Source organism: Oryzias melastigma, linkage group LG10 (assembly GCF_002922805.2).
Source record: "Oryzias melastigma strain HK-1 linkage group LG10, ASM292280v2, whole genome shotgun sequence".
NCBI lineage: Eukaryota > Metazoa > Chordata > Actinopteri > Beloniformes > Adrianichthyidae > Oryzias > Oryzias melastigma.
The window spans coordinates 13293647-13306905 of NC_050521.1; the positions used below are offsets into that span (position 1 = coordinate 13293647).

Here is a 13259-nt window from a genome sequence, read left to right on the forward strand (position 1 = left end):
ACAGCCACATTACTGCCACCTGCTGGATCTAAGTAAAAACTGCAAGGCACGATCTCCACAATTCACTTTCAATTAGAAGAGTTTTAAGTTGGAATATTAAAAAAACATATTTTATTAAAAAAAAAAAAATTAAGACATTTTTATTTTAAGAGTTTAAACTTACTTTAAAAGTAAGTTATTCACTAAACTATAAATTTGAAGCCATTACGTTTTTCTTTCATGGTGCAGATTTTTATATAACCATAAAACACAAAATAATTTTTAATTTTTCTTGAGTAGCATGAACTTCCATCCATCCATCCATTTTATGTCTACTTCATTTTTTTTTTAACATTTATATATTGTAAGGCTGTGCAACATCGAAACACTAACACTGATTTTTATGCACAATGAAAAGTGAGTTTTTAGCATATTCCTCACTGAAATCTAAACCTATCATATAATTTAGAAGACAACAGGACTTAGAGCTCTAACATAACATTTGAAGGTAAATGTCATGGATAAAGTTTACACTCGATAGCAGGTCTGTCAGCAGTATTGCTTTTTCTTATTTTTTTAATTTGTAACACAGGCTTATTAATATGCTATATCTGCTCCCAAAATTCAAACAAGGTATTTATAAATGTGACACAGATCACTTTCTTATTTAATCTTCTGGATTGATTTTATCCTTTTAAGATACATTAATATTGTGGGTTTTTTTAATCAGTGCACGTGCAACAAGTTGTACTTTCAGATTTGCTAATGGTTTTCATAATCTCCAAATATGCACTTGTTTAGAGCAGACAGCCTCCAAAGCAAACAAACAGGAAGAAAGTGACAGACAGCTTTGAGGAGCAACAGACGGATGTCTCTGATTACTCCAAAGTCAAGAGCAAATATGTTGCTACCAGAATAGCATCCCTCTGTTTTTACTTTTTTGGGCAGAAAAAGTGTCTTCATTGTCCAAAAGACGTCACAAGATACGTTTGTGCCAGAATGAAGTCTCAGAAGGAGGAGGAGGAGGGGATGACTCAAATGCTCATCTAAACATTCTGCTTTTGTTCTTTTGTTTCCAGCATACTATCTTATAACTCTCTTATGGAGTTGACAAACTCACTGTTTAACAAACTATGAATATTAATATTTAAATAAATTGTTGGTTTTAAAATAATTCCAATTACATTCAAAATTAATCATAAACAATTACCAAAGAGCATCCAAATAGTCTTCCACTTTTTGTGGGACCTTTCTGTGAAGAAAATGTTTGGATAGTTCTAAACAAATAGCTAAGATCTTATTAATTTTGGATTTCTTTGGACTTCAGTCTTTTTAGACTGCAGAAAACTGAATGTAAAGGTTTCTCTAACGGAGAAGGACATTTATTTCTTGCCTGCAAATTAAACTGATCAAACCCTCTCAAATGCTCAACAATGTGTAACAAGTGATAAGTAACGTAATACATTACATCCAGTCACACACATTGACTTACAACACTCTTATATTTTGCCATTTTGAATGAGGGTGAAACTTATTTTTACCTTGCATCTTAATTTTCTCTACTTAAAGTTTATTCTCGGGATTGAGACCTCTAAGCAGACCAAAAAAAACCATTAAAAAACAAAAAAGGGCAATTTTTTACTATTTTATCATTTTTTAAATTAATATAACAATATTCATAGAATGTCTAAGTTTTTTCTTGATTTTGTATGTATCATGATATGTCACAGAAACATTGAGAACAAGTCAGGCTCATCGTACTAATATCCTAATTTGATGAATTTTCAAGTCATCTTTCTTCAGTGAAGTCCCTTCGATAAGTTTAAATAATATTATTTACATTTGCTAGATGGGCTTCATGCACCACTTTCTGCTGCTCAAGCAGCAAAAAAGCTTATTTCAGTTCAAGAGTATAATTATTATGGAGGAAAATGCATGAAAAAGTGTCATATCAGAAGCAGCGATGACAGTTTGTTGAAATTTTGCAATTGTGCCATTTTATTTTAAGATATTTTGTCACAAATTAAATTGCATCTACGATCATTTTGCTTTGTCTTAATGCAGAGACATTAAATTGTAACAATACAAATGTAAAAATTTGGTTGCATGTTTTCCCTTCTCTCTGTAACTATTCAAGTTTTTGCAGAATGAGGAAAATGACCACAACAGATGAGCAGCTTAGATTGTTAATCTGTATGTTTATGGTAATTCCTCAGGTTTAATGTATTCATGCTGTGGGACGCAAAGGATCTATTTGATCCTCCAGAAAGTCTCTCCGCCGGCTTCCTTCCTTTCTTGGACCGTCTGACGTCCATCGGAGTCTGGGTTCGTCTTCTGCAAACAACACATGTGAAGGTGAACGTCAGCAAACACGCAAACAGGCACGTCAACTCGCACTTGCAACAGCGCGCACAACAGTTTGGGAACGATGGGAGGAGAGATGTGCTGGAGTGAGGGGGCTCAAGACAAAGCCCGTGACAGCAAATCAAAGGCAGAAGAGGGAAAGTAGATGCTTCTAAAGCTGGATGCGAGAGGTTGAGTAGGCATGCAGCATCAGAGGAAAATTCTCCAATAATGGCTTGTTTTTAACTCCTGCACAAAAAAATAACAATGATCTCCTGTAATCGCCCATGAAACTGCTTCTATGGAATAACAACAATTTGTGTGAAGGCAGGAAAGAGGAACTTAGAAAAATAGGAAGGATGACCAAACTAGTTTTGTAGTGAAAGTTTGTGATCTGCAGGGGCTAAAATCTTCACAGAAAGCTTCACTTTGCCCTAAAGATTGGAAAACTACTTAATTTAACATTTCTTTTTTTCATTTTATATGCAACAAATAAACTTCTGGGGTAAAATATGCAAAAAAAACAGCAATTATAATCATATAATCAATTATTTTTTTGTCAAATACATTAATAAATAAAGATATTTGTATGGAAAAATAGATTTTAGGCAAAAGTCTAGCATGATGAAAAGTATATAGATTTATATTATGCTCATGCACGTGTGAAAAATGCAGACGATCATGATGCAGAAACAAAGAACCTTATCTAGTTTTTATCGATTTGCACATTTTCTGATGCATTTCTGGTTTTGCTGTTTTACTGAGTTCGCAAGGTCAGATTGCTTCCTGCCTCCAAGCAGTTGCTAGGCAACCAAGCACAGACAGAAAAAAAAAAGGAAAAATAGTTGGCCCAAGCCAAAGAATCAGTGGAGTAACAGGTGCCATTCCTGGACCCGCGTGTGGAGTATTTCAGAGAAATCGGCAGGATTTCAGACTGAAGAGTTTGTCAGAGCTTCGTCTGTGTTACTGATTCACTTGGACTCAATAAAAGACTAATCTGTTCTAAGCTTTGTCATTCTCTGTAGGATTCGTTGGGAAAGAGGGAGTTTTAGCATTCTGTAAAGTTAAAACTTTTCAATCAATGATCCAGAGATGAAAATGTTGTCAGCTTTTTTTTGAAGGAAACCAGAGTTAGATCTCCATTTTGGAAAAAAAGCATACATTTGAGTGGTTTCTTGCCTCTCTGCACTTGTGCACTTGACATGTGTGTTTCTGTGTGCACATGAAGTTGCAAGGGAATGTAGGGCTTTGATCATCACCATAATGATTGCGATGGTGAGAGCTGGTCTGTTGAGGGGGTGTGCTGATTCCGGGACACATCAACACATTTTCATCCTGGTGTGTTCCCTCCCTGAATCACATCTCAGCCCACCCACCGGACCCTTAAACACACGCAAGCCAAGAGCGAGAACATTATTCATCTGTATTCATAATGCGATGTGCCCTGATATAGCTGTGTTGGCTGCACATGGTGAGAAAAGCGACTGGGGTGGGCAGTGATTGTCCATATTTGTTCAACTTCCTCCTCTTGGAGCGCACGTGAGCCTCCTGACACAGATGCAAAACAGTCACCACCTGCTAGGTGTTAAAAATGCGCCTGGCATCGCGATCCGAGGATTTCCAAACATTTTACCATGAAAGTGTGAAAAGAGAAATCCCTGATCTATGAGATTCATGGTTTTGGGAAAGAACCAGAACTCCTTTCAGGTTCTTTTGTGTGTTTTTTTATTTCAATAAAACATGTAAAATTGGTTTAGTTCTTAAAATTTCCCAAATTAAGCTGTATTTGATTCTTGTTTGTGGTCAGCAAAATTATTCATAAAAGACTAAAAGAAGCTGCAAAAAAAGGAAGGAAATTTAAGTAGGTGATCTCCAAATACTAGTAACTATTAGCAATTTATTAATAGTTTTGCCATCTATGCTTTTGTGTTATCACTTTTATAGGATACTGTATAAGACAATGATGACACGACAAAGAAACTGCTTCATTTCTGTTTTTCTTTATTTTATAACAAAGTAAAACACTTTACTAGTGGTTGTTTTTCTTGAAAAAACACAAAATCACTCAACGTCACAGTATCTTCTTCCATGTTAAAACCAAAAACCGACAATTATGATTCAGGTTGGACGGAGATTTAACAAGTGAGACTGATGAGAAAAACATTTCTTCCACAAATAATGACCAAGTTAGACCTTTATAAATAGTTCGATTGAGAAAAGCCGGTCTCATCAAGTGTTACACAACAGAGTTGTGCAGGACTCAGGTGGTTTCTTTTCTAACCTGCTCCAAGACACTTAAGATTAACTGCACTTTAGCTCAACTTCAGTGATCAAAGCTTCTTCTTCTTCTTCTGGTCATTTTTTCTCCAAACATATACCAACAAAATAAATAAAAACACACAATCTGAGGAACTCTTGTGGTGCTCAGCAATGAAGTTCTCTTCATCCAGGAGAGTCCTTAAATTATCAGAGACAAACAAAGATAGAGAACGAAACACATTTCCACATTGACTTTGCCTTCTTTTTGCACTCTAATCGTGTTTTTTTAATCACTAAAAGCAGTCGTTTCATAAAAGTAAAAATCCAGCTGGTTTAATATACAATGTACAGTGGATGTATGTACAGATGTATTTACAATAAGGCCAATATCCATGTGAGATTCTACGTTTTTCCTGGTCTACATTATTTTTGTCTATCAGTTTAATTTCATGTGATAAACTGAGATGAATGGTGAACTCTGACTGATGTGTCACAACGCCTGCGTTGTTCACAGCTTTCTCATGATCTGATCCCTTATAGTCTGAACTACGGAGCAACTACCAGCATCGGTACTTTGCTCTTCTCTAATTCAGTTCATCTAACTCTCGGATCTCTCTGTCTCGTCTCTGCATCCGTGTTGCTCCTCCGGAGCGTCCAGGAGAACTAACATGCAGTTTTTAGTCGGAAGAAAAACCAAAGATCAGCAGAAGAGATTGAAAAAGACTGTAAAGGAGAAAGCAGTTCAGCTGAAGAGGAGCTGGAGGACAAACGTGGCTACAGAAATGGAGAGCAGGTAGAGCAGGGATGGGGTGATGGTTGAGGAGGAGGATGAGGGAAAAGCTGCACTGTCATAACTTGGAGCGCACTCCAGCTCAAAGCAGCGGATCGAGGAGTCTTCGTTGCCGTAGTTGGCCCAGTATTCTTCTGGTTCCAGTTTGGGGAGTGCCGCCTCATCCTCTGACAGCTCATACTTTGAGGGAATGACCTCAGAGGGGATTTTAGGGGGATACTGAGGCTTGACTGGGGAGAAGGGGAAGGCCTTTACTCCGTCGGTGCTCTTTTGGTAGGAGGAGCCCTTGGAGGCAGATGCTGACTTGTGTTTGGAGAACCACCAGCGGGTCTTGGTGCTGAATGTGGTTGTGGTGGTTCCAGCCAGAGAGCCTGGATCGGGCAGAGGGCAGTTGGCAAAGTCCATCTCCCGAAGGAATCGAAGGTCCTGGCCGCGGCGCTGAGATGGTGAGATGCACACAAGCTCAGAAGAGGAGATGCGAGCCTTGCGGAACCACTCCCACAGGGCACGGGCCTCACAACCGCAGGACCAGGGGTTGCCGTTGAGGCGGAGGAACTGAATACCCTGAACATCTTTCATGGTCTGGCCTGGCAGCTCAGCTATGGAGTTATTGAACAGGTAGAGGATAGTTAGGCGGCCCAAATCACGGAAGGCCCGCCGGTTGACCTGTCGGATGCGGTTGTCGTGGATCAGGAGGCGGTCCAGGTTGACCAGGCCTCTGAAGACGTTTTCAGACAGAGCGCGGATGCGATTCCCATGGAGGAAGAGATGGGTCAAGTTGACCAGATCGGAGAACAGATCATCCTGCAGAAAGTGGAGTTGGTTTTCCTGTCAAAACATGAAGAAATCATGAAACAGCTGAAAACGTACAGTAATTAGGTTTTCCAATACAAATTTCATCCTAAACTCAGCTTGGGCAAATGCACTAATTCAATGACTGTAGTTTACATCCTCCTTTATTGTCTTTAACTCACTGAGGCAAAAGCAATCTTTGAACGTTTTCCATAGAAAAACTTTAGAACCTTTCACAGTGACTTATTTGTCAATGCACACTTTTACACTAGTGTTCGTGTTTGTTTCCTTGTTACCTGCAGGTACAGAAACTGCAGGCTGTACAGTTTGTGGAAGATGTCATGGGGGAGAGTTGCCAGCTTGCAGCGATGCATGTGCAGGCTCTGCAGCTTCTCCAAGCCCCTAAATGCTCCACCTTCCAGGTGCCGCAGGGAAGGATTGTCACCCAGATCCAGCTCCTCCAGGATTCTGAGGTTACTGAAAGCTCCAGCCTCAATCCATGTGATGTTGTTGCCGTACAGCCAAAGCACCTGAAGAAGAATTTAGTGAGATGTGAATGAAGACACATTTTTTAAAATAGGATGGGATAAACAGTGTTGGGAAAAAAACACTCACCTGTGTCTCAAAGCCGAAAGAGTCTGCGCGAAGCTCTGTGATGCGGTTGTTTTGCAGGAAAACACGTTGTGAGTCGTAGGGCACACCAGCTGGCACTATGGTGAGGTTCTGGGACTGGCAGCTGACCGTCATGGGCGTGGGGTAGCACACACATAATCTGGGGCATGCAGAAACCCCGCCTGGCTTCACCACCACCAACCACAGAACCAACCACAGTATCAGTCCACCTGGAGAAAAGGAGACAGATGTTGACCATTAATGCTGGGAGGACGACAATATTTTTTTTTTAAGATGGAGGGATGCAGCAGTACTAGGTGATGAGTGGCAGAAAAAGACAGGGAGACTTTTTCCATCAGCTTTTCTCTTCTGTTAAAGCTGTTGTGATTCCTTTTAGGCTGTGCTGAGCTTTCACCCGTGACTTGTTAAAGGGAACTTTGAGCTTCATATATAATTCATCAGGCTACATAACAAAAAGAGGGAAAAAAAATCACTAACTTATTCATAAACATATAATCACTTCACAAAGTGACATAACCCTAGATTTTAAGGCTGTGAATCTGCTCCAAAACACATATTTTTAACAAAAAAGTTGTAAAAGAATGCTGATGGTTTTTTCATATTTACATCCAAAGGATGTTTCCAGAGACGTGCCAAAGCTGGGGGCACACAAGGTAAGAAGATCCAGATAAGTTTCACATATCATGAATAATTAGGAAGCTTCTTGGCACAGCTCAGGTGGCTGTGTACAGAAGTGGTCAACTCTGGAATTGTACAAGCATTAAAAAGTCATGAAGTTCCCATTCAGTTTCTGTGCGTAAAATTTTCCAGCATCTAACCCCTTGACCCCTTGAAAGGTTGCACTGTGCGTGCCGCTGAACGTTACACAGAGTACTAGAGTTTCAAGTTACGGGACAAACAAGAGAGTTTTCTGGAGTTTATTTCGTTAGATGACTAAGCGAGATCAGGATTAAAGTTTCAATGTGGTACGCGGACAGGTCAACCGATCGCAACTCTCGGTGCGTAAAAGAGATTTGGAGAGATTGGATCAGCAAAATCTCAACAGTGGAGGCAAACAATTTGGTACATTGTAAATTACATGTAAATGCTCAACAAAACGTGGGAAAATCATTTCTATGTCAGTCAGAGAGTACATTTGAAACTTTAAAAAAGCGTGCGTAAATGTAGTTTTACGCACCGAAGTAAACCACGTAAGAGTTGAAATGTTGAAAACAATTTTTTTTGTTATATATTTAACATACAATTGTGATAAAATCTCGAAATTTTATTCAAGAAAATAGTGAAGGGATGATGAGTAACTTACTTTTAAAGTTGCGGGCGCTGGAAGCCCTCACGGTCCAACGAGTCTCCATCTCGAACCAAAGCCGAAAGCGAGTTAGCCTGCGCGGCGTGGAAGTGCCTGCTTGCTGCTATCTCTGCTGAGGTTCAGCTCTGGTGACCGAGTCCCTGCGGCTTCACGCAGTGACATGCAGGAGTCCCTGGAAGCTGTTTATACCCGCGGTCCGCTCTTCGCCCACTTCTGTGGGCAGCGCAGGATCCTCTCCGCGTCATCCGAGGAGGAGGAGGAGGAGCGGGGGGTGCCTCCGAAGGAAACGACAAGAAAGGCAGTGGAAAGGGAGGGCTCGGCCACTGCCATCATAGTGGTGACAAGGCACCGCTTTCCAAAAGAGATTTTATTTGTTTGCCACTGCTGACCTAAAGGTTAAGCCTTTCTTGGAATCATCTCAGAATATGTACATGCTTAAGAAAAAAACACTACATTTTCTTACTGCAACAAGCCAGTAGTTCATTTAATACCATGAAGGCTGGAGGTGGGATGTGGACAACATCAAACTACCACAGGTTCTGGAGAAAATCAAGAGTTAATTCACTTTAACACTGATTTGGCCCATTTGTAGTTTCATCCACTCACAGCAGAAGAGGTGAGAAAACTCACTTGGCATTATTATCCGAACTTCTTTTGTTCAGTGTGGGCCACTTTGGAAAGAAGCCGAGAGCCGCCGCCTACAAGTCATAGGAACAGATGAACATGAAAGGGAAGCCCAGCGGTGGAGCGAAATGATCTAAGGCAACATATGGACCGGCTACATTTGTGTGAGGGGGGAGAGATGACAGGACACTGACAAATTGTTGTGGTACAGTACATGCTGGACAACAAGTTGCATTAACACAGCGTTCGTTCTCTTTCTTGGCTCATTTGTCATAGCAAATACAAATGAACTTGATGGCATCATGGGGGTCCAGAACCTGCCAAAAACATGTCTGGTTTTATTTTTCGATGATTTGGTGAATCATCTGCCTATCTGTATTCTAGGGTGGTAATTACATGTAAATGTACATGTTCATGTATTGCAGTTTTTTTTTTAAACAAAATGTGACAGTCAGATCAAATGGCTTTAGGTCAAAGGGGGGTTTAGACTGAAAGATGTGCAAAGTAAGTATTAAAAAACACTACAATCAAGTTAATTTCGGTGACATTTTCAAGGCTAATCACTCAAGCACCCTTCCATTTATTAAATACAAAATATCTTTTTAGTGATTTTTTTTGTACAAAGTTCTGACACTTTCCAATAGTTATAAAAATATCTTGTGAAATGTGAAAGTTTTGGCTTTCTAGATTTAATGATTACAGATCGAACACTGAATTCTTGAAGAAAGATAAACTAGCCTTATCACCTTAACCTCACAAAAAGTAAACTGTGACATCATACTTAATAGTTTTTCCAAAGTACGCAGGAAAGCCTTTTTGCACCCCTTTACTTTTGTTATTTTGACTTATAACAGTAATTTCACATTTAAGCACACCTCTGTGTGGATTTACTCTCAACCTGTTTTTTTTCTTTTTACATGTTGCTGCAAATGCAGTCAACTCCCGTGGAGAAGCATCAGTGCAGGCCGTGGGTGGGATGTGGGTCGAGGTCTCCGAACAAAGCGTCCAAGCCAAGGCGGGTCTAGCTTTACTCATTAATGAGTCCTCTCTGCATGACACAGGTCGGGACCAGGTCCACCATGATGCACATCATCTGTTCCCAAGTGAACGCTCTCTCATCACAACCTGCTCCGTGGAAGGTCACTCCAACTCCGCAAGAAAGTGGAACCACCCCGTTTTTTGGCAGCGAACTAGCGAATGAGGGAGGCACTTTGATTATCTGCCATGCAGCCTCCATCAGAGGGCTGTGGGCCTGATGAGAGAAGAGAGAAGTAAAGAACACTGTCTTACAGTCTCCATCTTCAAAGGTGCTGCAACAGCGGACGCAGCAGCTTTAAGAGCGTTTTTGTGTGCGTGGTCTCTCGCAGGTTTGCAAGTTTTGCAATGAGAAATCAAAGTGCATGTATGCATTTGCACACAAACACACATCACCCCCTCCCGGATTCCCTCCCTTTCATCCTCTCACTTGCCTGCTGCGACAGAAATGAATCACGGGGAGTTTGACATTTGATCTGGTGTAAACACAGCATGTTCAAAGGATCTGTCCCCGACCAAAATTAACATGTTTTGGTCTCTATACATCCCACCCCCAACCCCATCAGTGTGAGCACCACCACACACGCCGCATTAATGGAAAGTGCTGAGGACCCTCCATGTGGAGAGTCTGCATCACCCCATGGGGGACGGAGGAAGATAATTCCAGAAACTGGCCCCCAGAAGAAAACTTTCTCAAAGTGGAAACGACGATGCATTAACTTATACACAGTAATAAGCAAAAAACAAAAAAAACAACACAATGAAAGCACAAAAAGTCCTTTGAAATCCAGGCTATTAAATGCAGCGAGAAGTTGGTAGAAATGTATGAATCACACAAAATGTGGGTGTCCTTTGGGACAGTAAAGGTCTGAGAAGACTTTGTCAACAAGAAAATGAATCATCTGATATTTAGTATCAGAAAAGAAGCTTCGATGTGTAAAGTTCATGTTTGCAACCTAATTATGAAAGCTCTCTTTCAAGTCTCCTAAGAACTAGTTTTTGCTTGTTTATTTATTTTGTGACCTCTACCATGTCTGTAAATTATACACCAAGGATTTAATTTGTACATAAAACAAACAATAATGAGGCCTTTTTTCTTTTTCCTAACTTTGAAATCCATCTTCAAGGATTTTTTTTATTTTCATAAATCTCCATCCTGCAGGATGCTTTGATTTTTTTGTCAGTATTTTAACCCGATCAAATTAATCACATTTTGTATTTATCTTTTCAAATGAGTTAATTACACACTTGAAATGAATTCAAACAGTTGTAGGAAAATATATTTACATGAAGATCTAAAGCTGTGAGATGAAATAATGAAAAAGTCACAGTTAAATAGATAAAACAAATTTACCACTCAACTAAAGCAGATGTTTTTTGAGTGTTTTTTAATCTATTGGGTAAAAATAGACACCTGCTTTTTTTTTTTAGGACCAGGATGCTAAAAATGTTGATTAAAAACTATAAATTTCTGAAAAGGAAATTCTTCTCAATGCTTTATTTCATAAACAGTTGTGTTTTGGTTTAATAATCCATCAGGAGCCATCAGCTTGTAACATATGGTTTGGTGTGTTGCTGAATTGAGAGTTTTTTTTCGTGGAAGATGATGCCTGGATGGAAGATGGAGGTGATTCAGAGCCTGCTGAATGTAATCCTCCTCTGCTGTCATGGTGTGCTCTGGTAACAGGCTGGGCGGTCTTTAGCCTGGAGGATGCAGCCTTTGCCATTTGCACAAATACACAAATACACATTTCTCTCAAGTGAACGTTTGAATGTCTTGCTTTTAGTCCTTATGTCTTCATTTATCACATCAACTGAAATATTTCTGTATTGGATAAAAGTGACCGTACGCTGTAAATAATTCATTGTTGTTCATCTTTCACCTCATACCATCAGCGAATCAGTGACAGCTGTGCACAGGTGGTTTAGTCAGTTCTAATCTGGATGCCCTTCCTGACATACCTCTGTATTTTCAGGCCAAGGCAACACTGTGAAGGGAAATTAAATTTTTTAAAACTTTCAAACTGACATTACAAATTAAATATTCCACCTGAATCTCCCAGAATTGTGCAAACTTGTATGCAAGAAAATATCTAAATGTATCATATTTTCCAAATACTACACTTTGCTGATCCAGAATGTTTATAATTTAGTCTACTCTTACATACTGTTTGGGGATGCACTTTCACTGGTTACTTATACAAATTGTTACTACAAAAAATAAAATTGTGAGATTTGCAACTTTGAAAATGGAATACACACAGATCACCTTTAATAATACATTGGATATACTAGACATATTTATTAACTTGCTCCTGACCTGTACATTTGTATATATTGCACTTTACAATACCAGTTGGCCTTCACACATAAAATAATGACTTCACGTTTAGTAAACAAATTTACCACCATTTAACGAGACAGGATCCTACACTCATGCACTTATCTCTGTAAAAAAATAACACATGAACAATTTTTCACAAGACATTATGGACCCAGACCATGAAATACTCACTCTGACCTACTTTTTACTGGAGACTCCTTGTCACTTTACAAAAATGAATTGAAAAAGAAACTGTTTACCAAATAATTATTTTATGTGACTTCTTTTTTTTTTATTTTATTTTTTATTTTTTTGGAATATATGATTCCATTCCTTTCTTTTTTCTTTTGCTCATCTGGAGGTGGTCTCAACATAAACCTTTTTGGCTTCTTCCACCTCCCTGCATGCTGTACTGTATTCAATGTAACTATTCAGGTTTTATTATCTTGTCTTATGTCATGATTCTTTTCATTTGCTAAATAAATAAACAAATAACAGGACAGGTGATTAGCGCTCTCGCTATTCAGTGGTTCAAATCTCAGCTGGGAAGTTTCCGTGAAGTTTGCATGCTATCCCATTGACATTATATTAATAATTAACAATATAGATCTATGTGTTTTCCTCATGCATGCATGGGCTCCTCCTTGACCTCTCTAAATCCCCCCCAGGTGCGATTGTGTGGCCCTGCACCAGACTGGCGACCTGTTAAGTGTAAACCCCACCATCACCTTAAAGGGTTGACTTGAGCCCGAAAGGGATTCAGGTGTTTATGAAGATGAATGGATGTGTTGTAGGATCTAAATGTAGCACATTTTTCAGGAAAAATTCAATGGAATTCACTGAAAAAAAGACAAACAAAAGGCAGAAGAAATTACTTTTTTGTAAGACGTCATTTTTAAAATTATTTTCACCCTACAACAGTTAATACAAATTCTACAAATGTATGTTTTTATCCACTATATTTGATAATAAACCTTCAGAAATTAACTTTTTTATGCTCAAACGACAATTTTTGACAGTCAAAAATCAACCAAAACAGCATCGGGAGCAGGAGTAGAGCTTTTTGTAGTGGAAGTTTAAAAATATATGTTCTTCTCAGCTTGACTAAATGATTAAAATATGCAGTTTGGTTTGCTTTAGTGTTGCTGCTCAGAGCTGAGCATCAATAGGTTCCT

The 13259-nt window shown here is 39.2% G+C and overlaps 1 protein-coding gene across 1 annotated transcript; it reads right to left on the reverse strand.

Moving 5' to 3' along the window:
• Positions 1 to 4303: 4303 nt before the first annotated feature.
• Positions 4304 to 8481, reverse strand: rtn4rl2b (reticulon 4 receptor-like 2b). Its single transcript, XM_024284203.2, has 4 exons — positions 8100 to 8481; positions 6779 to 7005; positions 6460 to 6693; positions 4304 to 6199 (listed from the first exon to the last, which is right to left on the reverse strand). Exons 1-4 carry the CDS (start codon positions 8146 to 8148, stop codon positions 5324 to 5326), a joined length of 1386 nt encoding a protein of 461 aa, XP_024139971.1. The 5' UTR covers positions 8149 to 8481; the 3' UTR covers positions 4304 to 5323.
• Positions 8482 to 13259: the final 4778 nt, after the last annotated feature.